Here is a 22973-nt window from a genome sequence, read left to right as displayed (position 1 = left end):
CAAGTGCCATGTCCTGCACCTGGGTTGGGGCAACCCCCAGCATCAATGCAGGCTGGGAGATGATGGGATTGAGAGCAGCCCTGTGGAGAAGTACTTGGGGGTACTGGAGGATGAAAAGCTGGACATGAGCTGGCAATGTGCGCTCACTGCCCAGAAAGCCAACTGTATCCTGGGCTGCATCAAAAGAAGCGTGACCAGCAGCTCAAGGGAGGTGATTCTGCCCCTCTGCTCTGCTCTCATGAGACCCCACCTGCAGTACTGCGTTCAGCTCTGGGGTCCTCAGCACAGGAAAGACATGGACCTGTTAGAGCAAGTCCAGAGGAGGGCCACAAAAATGATCAGAGGGATGGAACACCTCTCCTATGCGGACAGGCTGAGAGAGTTGGGGTTGTTCAGCCTGGAGAAGAGAAGGCTCCAGGGAGGCCTTATTATGGCCTTTTGATACTTAAAAGGAGGCTTATAAGAAAGATGGGGACAGACTTTTTAATAGGACCTGTAGCAACAGGACAAGGGGTAATGGTTTTAAACTAAAAGGGGGTAGATTCAGCCTAGATATAAGGAAGAATTTTTTTTTATGATGAGGGTAGTGAAACACTGGATGGAACAGGTTTGCCCAGAGAGGTGGTAGATGCCCTATCCCTGCAAACATTCAAGGTCAGACTGGACTGGGCTCTGAGCAACCTGGTCTAGCTGAAGATGTCTCTGCTTATTGCAGGGGAGGTTGGACTAGATGACCTTTAAAGGTCCCTTCCAACCCAAACTATTCTATGATTCTATGAATGCAAGATGCAATTAAAAAAAAAAACAAAACCACTTCTGTTTCTGTGTAACAGCTGCTGTAATTTGTCTGGTTGACTATGTGAGAAAAAGTGAACCAAACTATTTTGAACTTCACTACCTGAAAGGACAAATTAGGCAGGACAGTACAATACTATCTTCTCCACAGGCCAAGTAATTTAAGAGCATGAAGAGAACATGGTTTTCCTTGGAAATTTGATGGACATTCAGCAACTACGGTAAGACCTCATAAGTAAGGTTACTTTGCTTCTTGTTTCTACCTACTTTGTCTTACTGGTTCTTGAACTCCAGTACAAGGTAGGAAGTCAAAGCCAGCTTGCTACAGGGCGCAAAACAGTATATTTACCTTCATTTTCTGTTGAGACTGTTAGAACTAGTTTTTCAGTTAGGCTACTTGGCTTCGTAAAAATGCTGCATCATCACAGCCATACTACTTACCAGCACCCAAGCTAGGTAACTGGAGGTATTCGGCTATACCTGTACGTGCATGGTCTTCACCTCAGTATCCAAATAGCATTTCAAGCCCTACATCCTGCCCCAGTTAGATGGCAGTCAGTACTCAGTCTCATGAAGAACAGGCTGATGAATAGACAGACCAGTAGTATATGTAGACTATAGGACATTAGATATCTGATGTAAGTAAGTGAGGGCTGTGAACCATACATATACATTTTGCTTCATACTGTTTCGGGGAATACAGAATACTTTAAGCACTTCTTCCAAGATGTTTCCCCTTCTATAGATGACTAGGCATACATGCGAGCTGTTAAAAACAAACAAGTTCTGAAAATAATATGAAGTAATATCTGAAGTGCTAGTTGAAATTTTGTCTTCTCAATAAGTTTTCTTACCCTCAGCCATGCATATATACTTACAGGAATGCCTCTGCCTTCATACTTCAAGATACTCTCTTCAGAAACACATATGGGAACAACAAAATACAAAGGCAGCCTAAGACAACAAAAAAAGAGTTTCTTGCACTTAAAAACTGAACAATCTCCAAGCTCCTTAACGATGGTGAGTGTTCTAGCCCACATGCTAATTATATATTCAGTCTTACTGCTACAATAATGTTTCCTACTAGATAATTATATTGCCCTCAACACCCTCCCTTTATTTTCAGCTGGATAAAGTATTTTCTTCCAATATTGAGCTCTTCATTACTTTCACTGCAACATTACCCTGCCTTTCCAAGGCTCCAATTGAGTCCTACAGTTAATTTTAACATCTAAGACTGATTGCTAAGACTGCCTTGGTTCTCTCATTCTTTGCTGTTTCAAAACATGCCTTTGTAGTATTAGGTAACTAGTTATGTTTCAATGCCTTGTAAGCAGTTTGCATCACAATCCAAGAATGTAATTTAATATACCATGAATTTCCAGTGTCAGCCAACACTATTTATGTTCAATATCCACAGAAGCAATAAAAATAAATACTTAACCTCAGCTTGGGTCTCTCAAGACAGAGTTCTAGAATAAATAGTTAAGACTTCTTTGAAAACTGGTGTTTGTTTCCAAGGTCTGCGAAACCTTTCAGGATTTGACTATTAAACAACAGTAGTACACAAAGCCTTGTATACATCCTAAAGGGTTTACCGATAGATGTTACTTAGCTAGACTGGTAGAAGTATACATCTCTAAACTTCCACTAAAGGCAATGCAACTTAACTCCTACCAGCATGTTTTGGAGATACACTTTAAACCAGTTACTCTTTCTCCACCCAGCCCCCCAACTAAACCAGAAAATCAAGTGCATTTAACTTGGAATTTTACCAGAGTAAAGGTACAGGACTGAGAAAATGTCATCCTAACCAGTATGACAGAAGCGTAGGCACCAGACCTACATATTTTCTATTCCATTTTGGAAGTGGTATTCTTCACCTCCAGAGATATTCAAAGCTTGACTGACCAAGGTCCTGAGTAGCCTGAGCTAATGTTGAAGTTAACCCTGCTTGAGCAGGGGTTGTGTAAGATGACCTCCTTGAGGTCCCGAATCAAAGTATCCCATAAATCAAAATGGAAAACAAATCCTAAAAAAACCCTAAACAACTGCATAATGTTCAGCATCAAAGGCAGCACTGATTTTGGCAAATCTTAATGAGATGTATATCCAAGGTTCACTATTAACTGCAGCAAGCTTACTTTTCAGAGACTCTGTAGCCTTCATTGGTAGTCACTGCTTTGTATTTTGCATTCCCTTTGGTCCGCTCCAACTCACCACGCCAGTCCTCAAGAGTTTCAAACATCACTGTTTGGTTTCTTCCATCTGTCAGACATCAATAATGGTAACTTTGCAGACTATCAGGAACTCTAACACAAAAGCATTCCTAAATCAAGTAGTTAGTTTTCATTAAGGTAAGCAAGAAAAAACCTCTTGTGTACAGAAAGCCTCAAGTCAAAGATAAAATGCCTTTGTACACCACGCCGCTTCTGTCTGATCTTTAAGAACTCATCTTCTGTCAAATACTGCTTTAACTAATAACTTCAGGAATAGTTTGTCCTACAGAAATTAGTCAGCTCTTATGGAACTTTCATACAGTTGAGGCTGTCCTCACATTGAGCCTAAAACCCAGGATGCTGTGCAGCAAATACCATTATATACTAGTGCATCTGACTGGCATCTAACAATATAGGCTTAAATATAGAATTAACAATGATACCAAAAGCCTTTCTGCAATTCAGATACTGCATTTCATTTAAAGTCCATTCTTTTATCATGGATAGGAGTTTTGCACTGAATAGAACATTTCAGGCACTTGATAAGAGCAGAAAATTTATTACAGCAATTCAGTCTCAATCATTTCATCTGAGAACTTTTCCTGTATTTCTATTTAGCCACCTCAGCAACATTTATGACAGCAGGTTGATTTAGCCTCAGATCTCGTATAACCACCATATAATTTATGGAGTATGGCCAATTGTTTTAGGCATCCATCATAATTAAGTATACTGCAACATCAGCTAACACTTAAACACTAAACAGGGCTAGAGTTTCCACAGAAGATACAACGGCAAGTTGAAACTTTCCACCGTAGGAAGATAAGGTAGATGAAAAATTTACAGCTGGAAACAGAACATTATTAATGAGCTCTAAGGGACAAGTTAAGATTTTAAGAGTATCAGACCATAACAGTCATAAAACCCAAGTCTGCTTGGTTTGGCCTATAACAACTTTATAAAGAATGAGACCTAGGCGTTTATTATTGAAGATAATTATTAAAATATGGAATTGGGTACAATACTTAAATGTTGCTATAAAGACTAGGCTTCTCACACATTTGATTAGTCTCTACCTGGAAAACCTTACAGTCTTTCTGATGTTTGTAGTTCAAACTGAATACCAGTTACAGACAAAATCTGCAGGAATTACCTGAGCCAGCAATGTGCCCTGGCAGCAAAGGCAGCCAATGTATTCTTGAGCTGCATTAGGAAAACCATTGCCTACAGGTTGAATGAGGTGATTGTTGTTCTCGGCTCAGCACTGGTGAGGCCATGTCTGCAGTGCTGTGTCCAGTGCTGGGCTCCCCAGTACAAGACAGGCATGGGCTTGCTAGACCAAGTCCAGTGAAGGCTCATTAAGATCATTAAAGGGCTTGAAGCACCTGATACAAGGAGAGACCAAGAGCTGGGACCATTCAGCCTGGAGAAAAGAAGGCTCAGTGGGGGTGCAGAGGGCCAAGAAATATTTCCAGTCCATATAAACACCAGACCAGGGGTGGAAGCAGTGGAGGGGAGTAAAGAAGATGGATCTAGACTCAGTGGTATCCAGTGACGTGACACAAGGCAGTGCACACAAGCTGAACTACAGCAAATTTCATTTAAATATAATAATAAACTTTTCCACTGTGAGGACAGTCAAATAATGAAACAGCCTGTCCAGAAAGGTTGTGGAGCCTCAATCCTTGGAGATACTCAAAACCCAACTGGACATGATCCTGGTAAGCTTGCTGTAGTTAACCCTGCTCTAAACAGGGGCAGATGGACTAGATGACTAGATCTCCAGAGGTTTCTTTCTAGATGACTAGATCTCCATGACTAGATCTCCAGACGTTTCTTCTAACCTCAGTGATGCTGTAATTCCTTGACATACTTTGATAAGTGTCCAGTTAATACCTTTGGTACATCAAAACTTCCCTCTGTGAAAAGAATAGGCATTCCTGGTGCACTAAGAATCAGGTTCCTAATTCAAAACAGTGCTATTACTTCAGCTGAAGTCTGAACTATGAAATGCTAGAAAGTGCACTGACAATTTTTTTATCTTGAATTTTGCAGCTTACTACATTATTCAGCCAAGTTTGATCAGTTGGGAAGATTATGTAATAAGTTAGCTATAAGAGAAAGTCAGATGTTTACTGGAATCTTGCTATGCAAACCTATGCTTTTTTTTGCAGTTGCCTGGGAAAAGCAGATCGCTTGCAAGTAAGAGCAAAAAGGGAAATACTTTGTTAGACACTACTTAAAATGTAATAATTTCAGAATTAAGAGCAGGAAGTTTGGTTCACTGCAATAGTACAGAAAAAACACAGTGATAAAATAAGTAAAATATTTTCTAGATGAGAGCACTCTAGTCAGAAGCACATGAAAAGCATTTGCACATATTGATCACAGTAAGTTTTTAATCCAGTGATGCTACTCTTGCTTGGAAAATTTCTGTGCAACTACACTGAAGGACACAGAAACCAACAGTAGACAATTCAGAAATTTTTAGCAACAAGTCTAACAATGTATAACAAGAGAAAAATGAATCTTCTGAGGCTATCTGCCAGCAGGGCAGTCATAAGCCGAGCACAAACTCAGCTACTAAGCATCCCAGACTGCTAAGGAACTAACAGTATGCAACAAATACAAATCAAAAATAGGAAAACATTTACCTGTGTTGTTTGGGGCAGCTGATGCATAAGAGAATAGAAACAAGCGTTTAAGCAGCTTAGGAGTCTGGCTATGATGAACTATACCGCTGACGATCTAGAAAAGGACCAAAAATTAACACCCAAACACAGACTAAGACTGTCAGTGCAAAAAATGTGATTTTTTTTTTACCCCCGCTTCCCCACCTCCAGGTTTTAAACAAAACTGTTTAATGGCTTCTATCCCCAACAGCTGAAAACTGACTTTTAAAAAACTTTCTCTGCTGTCCGCAAGACACTATACCTACTTGGCTTAATGAGAAGTATTATACAAGTTCAACTTCCAGAATGACTCTTATTATTTAAATAAAGGTAGTAGACTCCTAGTTTGGAGTTCAGATTAGCCTGTCAAAAGAACTCAAGTTATCAGGAAAATAATTGCTTTCATACAAAAAACGCTGAAGTCTAAAACATACTAAAATCTTATATCACAAACAGAACAGCTTTACAAGTTTGCCTGAGCTGAAGCTAATTTCATGTAGTACTCTAAAACTCCAGTTTCCTTCAAAGAGCCAGTGCATCTGATGTTTTTAACTGCTATATACATAACGATGTTTAATGAGTAAGGTTAGCTAGAAATCAACGTCTTTTACTTTCTCTCTCAATTGGGAATGACTGGAAAACACTCCAAGTTTAAGGGATCTCTCAGGGTGAATTTCACCCTTCCCTCATCCCCACAACTAAACACTCAACACTAACCTTAAAAAAGAAAAACAAATTTAAGTTACTATGCTTACTCTTTTCACTTCCTCTTCTTTTGTGTATCTCAGGCAGAAATGAAATACTCTAAGGTCTTTACAGTAGATAATTAGCTTCTCTGGGTATTTTCTCAGCTGTCCAGTTAGAAGTTTCTTTTTCTCATCATAAACTGCAAAATTAAAAAGTCTAAGTAAATATCAAAAAGGACTTTGACATCAGTTGATAAAGCTATTCCTGCTTGACTTTTCAAAATTCTCAAGAAACTAATTCAAGCCCAAGTTTTAGCAAGTGAGAAAAAGCATCCTACAACACCGACTGGCAAGCTCTTGTGCTAGTATACTCTTTTTTTTTTTTTAAATGCACTCAAACTACTTCCTGCAAGGTAGAAACCAAACTTGCAGCAAGCCAGCTGTTCAGTGATTATTTCTGTTCACATTCTGACTGCATAGTCAGTTCAAAGTTCTGATATGCATAAAGAACATAATTTAGTAGTTTTGCCCAAGGGAAAGTCCCCAAACAACTGAGATCATTCTAAGCTCCTAAAAAAAAATTTTTTTTTTTTAAACCACCATAAAGTCCCCAGGAGAGCCCTTTGTTCGCTTCCGTTTCAGGATATATCATTTCACAGCTTCAAGTGCTGCCAGTTAGGGCATTTTATATGAACCTAAACAGTGTCTCACAACTAGCTTCCACTAGTGTCCCCCTAGTCCACTCCTTCACAAATCCACACCACCATTCATAAATACTCTAAATACTCTAACACTAGTCAAAGGTCAGGCTTCTCAATAAAGCCTTCCCCACTACTTACAAATTACAAGCCCCATTCTCATTTACCTTTCTTAGCAATACAGGCATACCTGTAAGCCCTGCTGCAAAACACTCACTGATTTACTTGTAAATTAAAACCTTCTTTTCTATCTCCTTTGATATTTTGAAGACATCATGAATCCCATAAAACAATGTTGCCTTAAACAAACAAAAGGCATTGTTTGGGAATTTGGTACCTGTACTGCTCTGCACTGCTATTGCTCAAATGAAATGAATACCTCCGTATTTATAGAAATAGTTGATACACTGAAAGATCCTTGTGGACCAATCTTAGTCAGAGATTTTTCACAGTACACTCTTCTTTGCTTTGAATCATGACATTTTGAAGGAATTGTTTTGTCTGTCTCAGCAAGATAATTAACAAAAATGTAGCTTTCACAAGCTTGAGGGATAAAACTAGGTTCTGATAGATCTCTTATCTGTCATTTCATCATCAAATATAACTGCAGCCGTTTTTTCTAGACTACCCAATCCTAGTTTCCAAAGTGACAACTCTATCAGTTTTCTGAAAAGGATGTAAGTGTACAAAGAGCATGAGCACTGTAAGACACCTAGAAGTATGAGGCTTATTAAACCAAGAGGAGAAAGCTGACCCACCTCCATAGATTTGGTCTACACATTGCAGGGTTATGTCATTTTCTCCTACAATCTTATTCTCAAATTGTGGCTCCTATAACATGAAAAAAATTCTTAGAAACATCACACTACTAAGCAGTAGCACCTTCTCACAAGTAAAGGATGTATTCAGTACATATTTTACTATCAGCATTACTACTTATTCTTATAAGCTGTGTAAGGTGGAACACCTTAGAACAGTTATTAAAATAGACAGATGCAGGTTACACAGGCATAGTTTATAAACTGCAGATCCAGTTTTATTTAAGTCTCAGCCATGCTTGAAATGTAGATTAGAGTTATTACTTTTCAAATGCTTCAAAGCATGCATTTCTATTGAGAGTCACTTTTCAAACTAGAATCATTGCAGTAAACAGGAAATACAGTAACTTGCTGTAATCCAAGCCCTTTTATGACAAGTTTCCTTGCTATGGGAACCTGGCAGGAAATAGAAAATCTCTTAAAATAACAAGTATCCCAAGAATATTCCAACGTAACAGCCAGATTTATCACTGGGTAAAATGAAGACACACACAACCCAATTCTCTTGTCTACTGCTTTGCCAAACTTGAAGTGATTTGCAGCTCCCTTCACTTTTACCATTCCCTGAGTTCGGAGTTAAAAATGACATTTAGGTAATGCCACAATTAAACATTGTTATGTTAAATAGTATTACCAGAAGGCTGATGTACACTACATCAGCAAATTACATTTTACATGAAGACAGCTGTGAACAGAGTTAACCTCATTCAAGTTATTTCCAGGTCTGCAGCACTGTGAATCAGGTGGCTAATATCGAACTTTTGTTGAGAGAAATATAGTTGACTTGGCATGCTACAACCCGAGATTTAAATTTAGTGATGGAACAGAAATTAGCATGGTCACTACCAACTTTAGCATACATCTCATGTGATCTGTGGAAAGGGCTCTGCAGCTTTGTCCCAATTAACTCCACAAGGTCCAAAAATCCATATTTGGCTGCAGGAGCCTTAGTTTAACATTTTATCTCCCTGAAATTTTACCCCAAGAAACTTCAGACTACAATGAACACATGTCAAATCAGATTCTTCTCACTATTCTTCAGCCAAGATCACCTTGCACTCAAGAGCTATATAATAGTCTCTCCTTCCTTTTTATCACTTAAATGGACCAGACCATTACAGATGCTTAAGCACATCAAAAAAAGTGTGGCATTACCATTCCCCATTGACAGCTCAATTTGAGCACCTAAAACAAAGGAAACAAGATTCAACTTATTTCTAAGATTTGGGGACTTTTTAGGTTTATGTTTGCTAGCTCAAGAGTACCAGGTTTTTAAATCTTTGCTGTCAACACCTGACTTTGAATGGAATAATTCAGAGTTTTACCAAGCCAGACAAACAATTTTCTAGAGCATTTCCACTGAGTGTTAGCTTACTCAGTCTTGTGCAGCCCTGAAATGGTTCTGCAGAGGTAGCCCAAAGTCAAGTCAGACAGATGTTATAAAACATTAGAAGTACGTTTCACATTCACACTTTTGCAATTGCTACTAGACAAGCAGTCAGAAATCAGGTTTAAACAACCTGTTGATTTAATTTTAAAAAAAATTAATTCTTTTAACTTAAGCTTCACAAAATTACCAACTCACAGGACATGAAGAGTTATAAACTATGTCTAGTGTAAGTGTCCACATACAGCCTTGCACCATTTTTACTTAAGTAATCATTAGAGCTTGAGGAAGCACCTGCATAGACCAAGCAGATGCAGTCTGATTAAAATTAGTCTGGACCCATTAAAACTATTTTATAAATCTATATTCATTCTGTATCCTTATATAAGGGAAAGATATGAATATTTAGTCAGAGACACTACACGTCTTCAGAGCCTGTTTGGTCATAATTAGAAGACTTGTCTTCCTACATCATCATCTGAAGCAGAATTATCATCAAGGAAAGCAATCTTGAAGTTTGTGCACACAAGTTTCCCATAGGTGCCACGATTTGACCCATCTTCTTGTATATACTTGTATACCGTGCTTGCCTCACAAAGCAGCAGTTCACCTGTATAAAAGAAACACTGACTTGCAACATAACCGATATTTATAATTGAATTATTTCAACTGTTATCTTAAACTCAGCATTAACTTCCTGATAGCGTCTCACAACTGTATGCCTGAAGATATTTCAACACTGTTATACAAAAAGACTAAGAGGCAGCTCCTGGAATCAGTACACTCAGAGCCTTCCAGGTTATTAACATTAGTCAAGATGGACTGAACACTGTTCAACTGCACATGTTTAGGAGTTCTGTAACCAGAGGTACCTGCATCACGTTCTTCTGCCACTTAGAGTAGGCCAACACATGGAGCTGCAAAGAGCAACCATAAGAGTGTGTACTCAAAAAAAACCAGAAGCCCACCAAAGAGTAGTTTATACAGTCAATAAACCAAGTTGAAAACTGTTCCAATTTTTCTTACTGCTAAATTCTAAGAATGCTGAAACATTTGAGTTGATTATTACAAGTTCATCATACTTAATTTTTCATAGCTTTGACTGGAGATGTTGCTTATTTTACAGGTAGCAGGGCTATCTTAAAGTTCTCAAACACAAATTTACATAAATAATGGTCAATGAAGTTCTAATCTTAAAATTAAGAGGAACTGAACTTCAAGTTTAAGAAAGTAAAAACAGGTTTTAACAGGTATAATCTGCCAGACCCTGTGTTTTTCCTATCAAGTATAGAAACTCCAACAGAACAATACTAGTTTATTCTAAGCTTTTACTTGTATTTTCTATTAGTAATGTCATTTTTCCAGATCTTGGAAAACATTTTTAAAAAAGAAAGAATTGTAAATTAAGAAAAAAAAATCTTAACAGTGAATGAGGCATCAAAAGGCCTAAGTAACTCGTAGTAGAAACAAAGCAACTAGAAAGTAAGTTTCCACTAGATCTTGGCCTTCAGTTCCCAAACAAAAACCCACCCAACTTTATCTTTTGAGAGACAGGGCAAACTAAAGTATAGACAGTTCTCCATGTGCAGCTTACCTGAAGATACTGTACTCTATAAAAACTGAAATTTTTATAGAGTTTTTCAACAACCCATGCAGATACAGATATTGAAAACATTTCAACCTGTGTGGCTTGTCACACCAAACCCTCTATTTTACTACTTGGGATACTGATGTCACATGACTGTTTGTTGCAGATGTGGGAATATTTAAATATTGTTTACGTGATTGATTTTTTTATCATTTAATTCTAATACAATATACAACAGTTACCTGGTAATAAGCGAGGATATACTTCCTTTTCTATGGGTTCCTTTATGTGTATTTCCTAAAGAGAGAAAGAATAACTGTTACTTTGCAAAGATTGTACCTTCAACATATGCTGTAAGTAACAGCACCCTCCCTTTTAAATTTATCACATTCTAGCAAATAAGCAAATTAAAATTAAGGAAAAAACTTACTAAATTAAGAAGAGCAAGTTTGCAATGTGTTCCTTGCACTAAAGGTCAGTAGTCTACTAGCTAAATAATTAAGTCAGTGATTTGACACCCAGTGTCAGTTACATGCAATTTTGAACACAAAAAAGGAAATGCATTATAAATAACAGGCAGAAATAAAGCATGACCAACACTCTAAGTTCTCTCAGCACATGTAAATGGATAAGCATAAACTCAGTATTACAATAACATCTCCCAGAGTTCATTCATAAGCTTTTCCACATAAGACTTAATATTTGTTTCTAATGTCCCCTTCACAGTTTTTCAAGCTTCATCCTTCACTATCTTTTCTGATTTTCTTACATGTATTACTGCAATCAAAGTACAAAAGTTACTTAAACAGCACTACTAAGATTAGAGGGAAGGGGATTTCAGAACCTCAGACCCAAGAGGTAAAACCAGCCACAGGATATCCTTTATTTTGGACCCAAATTGCACAAAACAAACCTTTTAAATTCTAAGTATCACTTATTCTAGCCTTGGGACACTGATAGTTGGGCTAAAATCTCCAGCTGAAAGACTATTAAACTAAAGGACATGCTACACCCTTCCTGCTCAGCCAGTTCAGAACTTCCTCTTCTGAGTCTGAATGACTTCACATGCATTGGAGTCTCTGGAAAACTATTAGTTAACTGGAACCCTCTCCCCCCCCGGGGCCACAGCAGTAAGCAAGCTAATTTTAGTTTGTCACCAGCATCCAGAGTCAGGTATTGCAAATCAAGGCAAGCAATCAAAAGGAGACATGAGCAACAACAGTTTTGCTGGATTAACAGAGAAACAAAAGCCCCTGAGAACATAAAAATAATCCCCCTTTGCCATTCATATAAACACTTGCTCTCAACACTCAGAAGACCCAAAACAAAGCTTGAAGACTGCATAGCAAAACTAAAACCACCAGGAAACCATGTCATGAGAACAGCAGAGACATTCAAGACAGGTTGAAAAGAGGAAAGGGTTATAAAATGAAAGTGGTGGTGGTGTGAAGAAACTACAGCTGGCAGCTAATGCAGAAAACAAAACACAATTTGCTACCTTTGACGTCTAAGTGTGGATGCTGTATAAGTAAATTTTAATCAAAGTTCATGCTTGATAGGTAGGTAAATTACTATGCAAACATGGCTCAAGCTCACAGCTGCATTCAGAGAAGAAATACATATGCATTTTCCCAATGTTGTCTCTTCACCACTGATAGCTCTGAGCTAAACTTTGGGGTTTACTAGTGCCTTTATAGCTGTGCCTTCTATGATCACTATTTGTGTGTAACTAAATGCAACACTGTTTGCTCACAAACTATATGCCAACAATCACTGCTACAGAACAGTAAAGCACTATACTAGCTAGGTGCTTTTCCAGTAACTTTTACTTTGGGAGATATCACAAGGCATGTAATAACTACTGTTTATGTATACACACTGCTTGAATGTTCATACTTATTGCCATGAGTACCAGTTGTTGACAAAAACCCACAGACATTGAAGTGCTTACTGTAGGCAGAGTTCCCCTAACATACAACAGCTTCCAAGAGCTGAGCTTCCAGAACAGTTCTATTTGAAAGTCAACTTTTATATTCCCATAATAAAATCATAAATATTTCACAGACAGTTTTCATACATATGCACTAAGGATAACTAGAATGCAAGCCATGAACGTTGCTGAAGAATCCATGCTGCTGCACTCATTTTCCAAGGCAGGATGTTAAAACACATTAAATTCTACTGACGTCACATTTTGTGTTTGCTCTTTTAAGAGAGATGACAAAAATCTTTATGAAGAAAAGCTGTTAACTCACCATGAGTCAGTGCAAGTTGTGTAGGAGCCCATAAGTTTAACGAACATCTCCACTCTGTTTCAACTTTATTTTTCTAATGGATTTCAGTTTTGGGGCAAAACAGATCTTCAGACTAACTTAAGAGCCCGCTGACACTAAAATACATGCTCCTCAACACCCCTTTAATCAGTCACACAGTTCATACTCACCCACTCACCCCTTTTATCCCTGGGTTTGTCTGACTACATGGTGAGGTAATTTGGTTCATAAGATCAGCTGGAAAGTCTGTACTCATGCTACATTTGGTTTTGTTGTTACTGCCTATTGTTAGCAGAACCGGCTCATCAACAGGTCAGATGAGCACAGAAACAAAAGAAAGGGAAGCAGCAGAAGCAAGTCTGTCCCTTTCCACAAGCTACTAAATCCACTCAGACCTCAGGAAACTTCACCCTCTGACCATTTGTTGAAGTTACACATGCAAGCACTTTCCATATATGACCACTGAAAGCCACACACACCTCTAGATAGATACTTCTTCATCTGTGGCTTCCCCGTTCTGAATGCTCCAAGCAGAATCTTGGCACTTCTTACTCAAGACACAACACAGGAAACCCTACTACCAGCAACAGCTAAATGCAAACACCCATAGGACACCATGCAAATGAGGAAAATTACCTCTGGATTGCCTCAGAAATGATAAAAAGACCTCAACTTTGCTGAAGGTTTTAGAAACTTGTTTTGCAGAGATGCTTCTCACATGTGCACTTACCTTGTGCTACATTCCTTTTTCCAGGCTATCAGAGTGGTAGGCAATTCAGCAACACCCCATAATTATCAGTTATAACAGTACAGAGTACCAAATCATACCAAAACTGCAGGCTGACAACATGTCACACCATACTAATAAATAATGCATCATTCTTCTTGTTAGCTCAAACCAACTTCAGCTGATAGCATTATGAAACAGTGACATGCCAGGGAAAGGGGACACCATGCTCCTTGCAGATTCTCTGCTTCAACAGGGGGGAGACAACACAATAGAGAAACTGTTTTTCTTAAGGAAACGCTCACCCTTCTTTTTCTTCTTGGTTTTTACCCAAGTATACAGAAGAACTGCATAGCTTGCAATACCCAGGGACTACATTCAGCTCTCCCCCAAAAATATATTTAAAGGGGCTAAAATATATTCCCCAAGTCTGTCTAGGGAGGCATGTCTTCCTCAAGTGCTGAAGCATAAAAGAGCCACCATGTGTGAGGAACACTGACTTTAAGGCAGTAAGGTCAAGTAGCAGTTATGCTATATTAACAGGGTCCTAACAGTTCGGGCAGCAGAGGGATCCCAAATGATTCCTGCTCTCTGTCCGAGAGCCTCACCACAGCTGAGAGCAATTCCTCGCTTCCCACTCCACAGAGAGGTGAACAACTGTGGACAGAAAATGAGTAAAAAGTGAAAAACATGCATGCCAGAGTCCAGATCTTGTCAGAGAATTTGGATTTATTTAAATCAGTATTGCAAAATATGTATATAGGCCTATTGATAGTGGATGTTGCTCATCACTCTCAGCAGACAGACTGTTCATACAGTCCGCTGCTGCAAATTACATGCTATAAACTCTGAACCTACCTTTCCCCATGGTAATGCTTCCATTTCTCCATAGCTGGACATTTGTGCTAGAGGTAATTCCAACAATGAAAAACAAGATTTTTAGTAAACTTACTGGGAAAAACATTGTTTATTGGATTCAAGTAATGAAGGAACCAGTTATCACTTCCAAGGTTTCAAGAGCACTGGCTGAAACATACATTCTTTCAAGGCTGACAGCAAATAGTAGTGCTGCGAGAACACAGGATATTTCAATGTTGTTATATAGTTTTCCACAAGTAAACTCTGCACAGGGAAGCTCTACATCATGGTGAGGCTTGCTGAGAACATTCTTTTTTCTTATTTACTTATACTTCACTAAAAGACTAACAGAGGGCTGAGATAGCTTTCTTAACTATGGATTTATCTTTATCACTTGTAAAAGTCAAACTGTATACTGAAATAGTTGCAATTAGTTGTGGTACTCCAACAAGTGAATACAGGATTCCTGAGTAAAATAAATCAAACTTTTGTCTAACAGTTCCACTGGAATTTCATGCAAAAGAGGAAATACCTATGCACATGCTTAGCATATACTTTGTATTCAGAAACAAACCACAATACATACTTGGTATTTTCTGAAAGACTACTTCTTGGTCAAACAAGCCTAATCCCATGTTGCATGCCATACAATCTAGAGGTACTTACTACACTTTAATAACAGTGCTGAAAATAATCTCCAACTACTTGTTTTTCTTCCTTTTGCGGCTCCATTATCCAACAGCCCATTAGACCATAGCACATGTTTTCCATGACCGTTTCATCTTTATCCTTTCCTCTTTCCTTACATTGTCCTGTCCATCTCCTCTGACTTCAATACCCAGCTTCCCCCATGTCAGTCCAGAGCCCAGCTGTCCGCTTTGGTAACACCTACTCCTTATTTCACCCTTCAATTCCATCACTCCAATTTAGAATAAGACCATACTATTTTAAAAGTGATCACTACAGAACACACAATATTGTACTAAGATTAACAAGCAACAAGTATTCGTAGTGGTTATGAGCTAACAGCAACACACAATTTGAGAGACAAAGCACAAGAGGTATGACAGTTACCCTCACAACTCAGCAGCCTGAGGTGTACTCCAGATTACAGGGACAAGCAGCATGAAGCAGAACAAACTCTATTAAAAAGTTTAAGGGCTAATACAAGAACTAATACCCTATAAGAATTAACATGGAGGATTTAACTTTTAAGAATGCATGCACAAAAAGTAGCATTAAGCTGCAAATCAAGTTTAACATCTACATTTTTATTCACATTAAGATTTTTAAGGAAAATATGATCCAGCTTGTTAGCCTTGCAAATGCTTTCAGTTTTGAAATATTAGAGTTAGAAATCATGAAGTAATTCACTGCTTCTTGTTTCTATGTCTCCATAGACAAATATTCCTAGTCTATGATCAGACATGTCAAAACATTGACTTTATACCCTAGTATTCACCCCACTTCCTGCAGGGTAGCCAAGTCTGTCCTGAGGGGAAGTGTGTCATTAATATCAACATCCTACGGTCTCACTCTCAACAGACCATTGATTGATCTGTGGTTCCATATAGCAGAGCATAACTAGGTTATATTTAGTCAGATGTCAAAAACGCTGCCTTTCCAGACATTCTGGGGTTTCACAGCAGAAATTACTTCTGCTCCTTTAATAAACAGCATTTTCTCTTCACTCCTTACTTCCATCTTGCCATATGTTAAGATGAATAGAATTCCTGTTTCTTTTAATCTTAAGACAAACCCCCAAAGCAGTTTAAAGCTAACTTAATTTTGTTTTTCTGAACATTACCTAATGTGTTCCCAGGTATCTGAGGATGGACTAAACATGGGGCTAGAACAAAACCCAGCTCTGCCTGTTGCATTTTCTTATTGCAGGGCTCCCCTAACCTAGAAGCAGCAGCTTAAGGTCTCAAACAACTCTCCAGGAGAACAAGGACAAGCCTGAAGAATCTGGAGGTTGCAAGCAAGGAGGACTACAGCATAACAGTACTATATTGCTCTGTATTGCATAGTGGTTGACAGAAAATCTTGCCACAAGTCAGAAGTATAAACAGATTCAAAGCAAGGCTCCATAAGTTCACAGACAAGTCCACTATTAACTCAAATGCTATCTAGATTGAACCTCAAGCTCACGAAGTCCCTGAACTACTGCTTGCCACCTTTTCACAGGGTCTCCCATAGGAAGCATCACCCTGAACATACCTGTTGCTTATACTCTTCCCCAAGCATCCAGCAATTACACTATCTTGATGAAAGAAAAGTTCCCAGTTGACCAAACTATGTTCCACATAAGATGGATTAAGTATTTCTACTGTTCTATCGGTCTAGCTCCAATTTTAAAACTCAACTACATGAAACTTAACATGTATAGGAACTTTGTGTTCAGAAGGTTATTTTTCTCAGGTACATACAGAATACCGTTCCTTGAGAGATGGTCACTTCTGCTTATTTTAGGATATCTAATCAAAATGTTTTTTCCAGATCCCCAAATAGGCTCACAGGTTTCACCATATGCCTCAAGTTTTATTTTTAATCCTCATAAAACCCACTAAAGTCTTCAGCTTCTTGTGTAACCATTCCATTAAGGCAGTCATAGGCTGTCAAAAAGAGAGCAATACCCAGCAGAGCAAAGAGTTAAACGTGCTTTACTTGCTACCGGCATCAGACCTGTTCCACTGAGCTTTTGAACACGCAAAAAAGACACCAATTCTATGGCAGAAGCCAAGTATGTATTTCAAAGCTTCTGCTGCAAGAGCCCATGAAATTCTTAAATTTAAGTGCATAAAAGAGATAGTTAAAAGCAGCATGAATACAGTAAATGACTGCAAGCTCTTGTGCATCAGGATAGTTCATTAAGAGCTTCATCTTCCAATATTAAATACCTTTGTTATTCTTCCTGCAGCCATCAGGATCATATTTGAAGAGATACATTACTGTAGTTAAAATCAATTTAAAGTACTCTTGATTATTTGGTATCTTACTGCACTACATATATTTGTCTTGTAACTTTCCCACTGGCCATTTCTTCTAGCAAGCTTTCACCATCCAGCATGCTTGTTTAAATGGTGAAGTGCCTTTTAGTAAGTCCAACAAGTGAAGTTCTTACCTTCGCAAAATTCAGTTCCTTGAGCACACACTTTTTTGTCTGTTTGCACAACGTACTTTCCTAAGGTGAAAGACTGACTTCACACAGAGATGTATTTGCTGACTCCAGAAGAATCTGTAGCTATCATTTACATCCATTTTCACTGGGAGAAGAAAACTTCTAAAGTAAACTGATGAAACTACAAGTCACTAGGGCTTAACAACATATAAAACCAGAGCTGCTACCACAAAATAAGGACAGAAGTTTTAAACAGCACAGCTGACTCAAGCCATTACTCTGCATTGTTATTTCAGATTCAGTGAAAAATAAAACCAGCAGATTCTCCAAGGTCCTATCTACAACAAACTCTGTACTAATTAACAAGATAGACAAAAATCTCTTCCTTCAGAAGCTCTCAAGAGAATCGAACGATTAAGAAGAACCAGTTTGACACAGATTACAAGGAACTATGGAGGGAAAAAAAACCCCAACACCGCAAATGGCTAGTTTTCATGAAGATCGGTCTTCCTAGAAAACAGCTGTTTACCAGGAATAAGAATGAAGGAATACTGAATGCCAATACTGACCTAGTACCATCTGCTAACAACATGACCTCAGTAAAGTGAGTCTAAAGTCACTTCAATCAAACTGCCAACATAAGTTTCAATAAATAAGTGAGAGGACAACAGGAAGAACAGTATGAAAGATATGCACAGCCAGGAGTTCAACATCGAGCTGTTAAGGAAAGAGACCCAGGGCTTTAGAGCGACAGAACTGAAAACAAGGAGTTTACAGAGACAGAGCACTCATTGGGAGTGATGTCAAAGGACATTAAGAAAAACAGGTTCGGGAAGTCCCACCTTACAAGCTGAACAGTCGCAATGACAGCCTGACATCTGGCCACCGCTTACAAAAAAAACAGCTCAAGGGAAGCACCAGAAGAATAATCAGCTTAAAACTGACAGGCCAGCTACTTTTTAATTTTTTTTTTAAAGCTTTCTCGGAAGCAACAAGCTCCCCCTCCTTCGCGGGGAAGCACCTTCGGGGCTCCAGACCTGCAACCCCCGACAACGGCACCGCCAACGACGCTCTCGCCAGCCCCGCGCCCGTCCCCGTCCCGCCGCCGCACCGCGACGCTCGCCCCGGCTCCCCTCAGAAAACTCCCGCGGCGAAACCCCTGAGAGGGGCCAGGGGAACGGCACCACGGCAGGAACCCGCGCGCAGATTCCACCCACACCGCCTCCTCCCCGGCCGCGCACGGCGGCTCCCGCGGCCCTGACGAGACCCCACGGAGGGCTCCCCGGCGCCCTGCGGGCCGGGGCTGCGGCAGCCTGACAGCTCCCCCGCCCGCACTCTCCCCGCGGCCCCTTCCCTCGCGGCGCCCACCGCCCCCCCCCCGCCTCCGCAGCCCCCCTCGGGGACCGCCGCCGCCGCCCGCCCCGCACCTCCGGACTGATGTAGGACACGAAGGAGGGCTTGGCCGCCTTGGCCCCGCTGCCCAACATGGCTCCGTCCGCCTCCCGTCTGCCCCCGGAACCGCCGCCGGCGGCGGCACCGGCCGGCAGCTCCACCACTTCCCAGGGCTCCTCCGCCGGGGGGCCGTGGCAGGGCAGAGGCCGCAGCAGGGGAGAGCCCGTGGTGGCGGAGGCGGCGGCGTCAAACGCGGGCGGCGGTATCCGGCACACGCAATGACCCCACCCCCTACCCCGATGCCTGCCCGCCCCGCCGCCGGCCATTTCTAGGGCGCCACCTCCCCGCCGCTCCCGTCCTCACTGGGCACAGCCGCTGTCAGTCATAGCGCGCCCTCCTCCTATTGGCCGCGAGGGGGCGTGCCTAGAGGAGGCGGGGCGGTGGCCGGAGGAGAGGGAGGCCAGTCGGGGCGCGGCCCCGTCCGCCGGGGGGCGCTCTTCCCTATGCCCACCCCCCCCCCCCCCCCCCCCCCCCCCCCGCCCCGCCCCGCCCCGCCTCAGGAGCCTGGAGCCTGAGGTGGCCCGGGGCGGCCGGCCGCGGACCCCACCGCGTCGGGTGCTGTTGAAGCGCCTGTGGAGGCGATGAGCACCCACTTTTTGGGGCTCGGTAGCCGGGCAGGGTGGCAGCAGCCCGTGAGCGGCGGTGGGGATGCAGCCAGGTCCCACGGGGTGCGCCCGGCGGCCTGCGCGGCTCTTGCTTCGGCGTGAGCTAACTGGGTTCCTGCAGGATTTTTTCGTTTCAGGGTAGCCACGTCTCTTTTTTTTGCATCACTGTGAAGACTTGCCCGTTCTTTGGTCGAGCTGTCACTTTGTTCGAATCATCCATCGCGCTGTTTCTTACTGGGCTGCGAAATGCCTGTGTTGTGTCCCTGCACGCTCGTGAGAAAACTCGGTGTGAAGTACAATCTAAACAAAGCATTGAGATGCTGAGCTTTACTTATGGCAGGAGAGGTGCAAGGAAAATGACATAAAATGAGCTCTCCGTGAAATAAATCCTCTAAAACCTGACTGCTGATGCACCCCACGAAGTCCTCTGCCCCATGTCTATTAAAGTGTTACAGTCGCGGCCTGCCTGGAATGTCGTCTTTGGACACTGTATAACCAGAGCTGTAAATAAACACCAGGTTTACCAGGTATCTAGGTTACTTTTAAAGGCTTAACTTTTATGCGGATACAGAACAATGCAAATATTGTCAACTGCCTGTGGCAATGCAGCAGGACTACCCAGCAATTTAAATGACGAATAGTAACCCAGGCGACAATTTGCATACAGAGTAGACTTTATGGAAATACTTTTACAAAAATAAAACATATTTTACAAACTTCAGTAGACCGTAGGACGTGAAAATCAATAGCTTCTTCAAATACCAATGGTAAGTACTTTTCATATCGCTCCCCCCTTTTTTTTTCTTGTAATACTTAACTTCATTTACCTTCCTCCAAACCCAGACCTAGGAAAACTAAAGGAGAAAAAAAAAGAGGTACATGGAGTCATGAGACAGCATTTATAAAAATAAAATGGAGTAGCTGTTTTATTTCAGAAATAAATGAATTTCCCTAGTTTCAATCCCGAACTCAAGGAATGAGAAGTCTTTTGGATTTAATCACTTTCTGCCTGAAAAAAAGAAAACTCAGAGATTAGGTTTCATTACTAGTTTCACAACAAAGGTTATTCTGGTGTGGGATCCCATGCAGAAGAGCTCTTAGGTTTCACTCCACAGCTACTTCCCCATCATTCCTTTACATTGCATCTGACCTCAGCTGCGTCAGTCAAAAGTACAGCCCATGAGATTACATTGGTGTAAATCTAGGGTGAGGGTAAAATTGGGACAGAACCTCCATGCTCTCCAGTGTATTAAAATACACAAAGAAAGAGAATAGCACTATAAAAATTAATCTTTTAAAGCATCTGAATTTACAGTGGCAACAGCAGGATTACCTCTAAGCATGCCCTGAAGTTTACAGCAGACTAAGGCAAAAAGCAGCTACTTACTGGCATAACACATATCAGAGAGGAAGGGATGTTTTGACACCAGGCCAGAGTCTTAACTCTGATGGGAAGCGCAAAAGGAGCTTTAATTCCCACATAGCACATGGGAATTCATTCTTCAACATCTCATCAAAAAAAGCCCTACATCCAAAAATTTGGAATGTAACTTCTATTCCGCATCAGCAAAATATCCACATGACCCCATGTCCTGTCCTTGGTAATGGACAGGGAGTGCTCGTTCCTTGGGTTTGCTCCCCGAGCAAACGAGGCAGCCAAATGTGCCAGGCTGAACCCATTGTGGAAGGGATTTGAAGCTCTTTTCCTGGAATTTGGGGGCTGGATTCAGATGCCCACTTCATCAGTCAGTGTGTTCATCTTTTCTGGAATGGAAGAAGCAAAGCTACCACACGCACAAGTTAACTTACCTCAGAAAAGCACATTTGGATCTGAAAAGGCCAACTGCAACCCAGACACTGTGCCCCAACAGATTACAGAGCACCAGGGGCTTTGGTGATCTTCCATTTCCCCAGAAAGATCTCCTCTGTGCAGTCTTCTCCCTTTCTTTTAAAACCTTGAGTGCCTGTGAGGAGTACTCACAAAAGCCAGCTTCAGCCCAGGCACCTTATCTCCATAGATTCCCCGTGCAGACAGTGGAGGGAAATAAGCTCCTTCTGAAGGTAATGGGGGCACCCGAATAAACTCCTTGTTCAGAAACAGCCTCAACAGACTGCCCAGTGCTCAGGGCACCTCAGGAAATTATCTTGGCCAGGTTGAAGTTGGCTTTTCTGAGTGTCCCCCTTCCCCACCTTGTCTTTATGCTCCCCCTGTGCTCATCTACTGCCTCTCATTTATGTATTTATATATTAACTTTTCTGTTATTATCATGTGCCCCCTCCCTCCAGCATTTTTACTCTGTAGTGTTTTTTCTGAATCACCCCTTCGCCCTACGGAAATAACATGGTTCAGTGTTGTATCATTTGGGATTGTTCTTATCACTAACAAAGACTTTTCAAAAAATCATTCCTGCAACAAATTGAAGTTGCTGGTATGGTGTATCAACAGGATCTGTCTTCCCATGTTATTTCTAAATGGGAAGTCTTGTTCCATGCTGCCAATGACTTTCTGTCCATGAAAAAAAACAACCACCTGAGTTTATAAAATCATTCATGTAATTTTGTTCCATTTAGATGTATGTCAATGACAGTCATGCAAATGTAGAAGAGTAAAACTTTTTAAAAGTCAAGTTCTAGTTTGTCTGTGGTGGGTGAAGAACATAGGCATTTCACTGCCCCCATTTTATCCTGACATTTTGCATTCTTTCTAAAAATATAATCACAGTATTTACCTTTAAAGCTGTCTGCAGGAGGGAAACTCACAGACCAGCTCTGCTGTTCTCATGAACAGAGATTGCTTTGTTTAAAAAACTTACATGCCATTAATTTGAGTAATTCTTGGGGCTGAATTCTCAGCTGTGCCCGGGCTCAGTAGTAATAGCGGATGTAGGGGAGCCACAAAGGAGTTGTTTGCAGCTTTTCTATCAGGTTTCTTTCAGGCATCCTCTTAACTACAACAAGTTGTATCTCGTATTTTCCTTTGTGGCAGTCCTCCTCGTCAGGGTTGCCTTGAATCTGGGAAGTGAGTAGACTGGATAAGGCGTTATCCTAGGTAGTATCTGGAATGTAGTCGGCAA

General features: G+C 40.9%; 1 protein-coding gene across 1 annotated transcript in view; it reads right to left on the bottom strand.

The window, feature by feature from the left end:
- Positions 1 to 19511, bottom strand: part of MTMR12 (myotubularin related protein 12) — a 43234-nt gene extending 23723 nt beyond the window's left edge. Inside the window, exons 1-8 of the mRNA XM_030003353.2 lie at positions 19270 to 19511; positions 11106 to 11160; positions 9746 to 9885; positions 7829 to 7901; positions 6442 to 6572; positions 5669 to 5762; positions 2940 to 3063; positions 1674 to 1749 (exon numbers count right to left, since the gene is read on the bottom strand). Of these exons, the coding sequence (XP_029859213.1) occupies positions 1674 to 1749; positions 2940 to 3063; positions 5669 to 5762; positions 6442 to 6572; positions 7829 to 7901; positions 9746 to 9885; positions 11106 to 11160; positions 19270 to 19329 (753 nt within the window). The 5' untranslated portion in view covers positions 19330 to 19511. The remainder of the gene's footprint in view (positions 1 to 1673; positions 1750 to 2939; positions 3064 to 5668; positions 5763 to 6441; positions 6573 to 7828; positions 7902 to 9745; positions 9886 to 11105; positions 11161 to 19269) is intronic.
- Positions 19512 to 22973: the final 3462 nt, after the last annotated feature.

Source organism: Aquila chrysaetos, chromosome Z, assembly GCF_900496995.4.
Source record: "Aquila chrysaetos chrysaetos chromosome Z, bAquChr1.4, whole genome shotgun sequence".
In the NCBI taxonomy this organism is placed as follows: domain Eukaryota; kingdom Metazoa; phylum Chordata; class Aves; order Accipitriformes; family Accipitridae; genus Aquila; species Aquila chrysaetos.
This window is presented reverse-complemented; position numbering and strand designations above follow the sequence as displayed.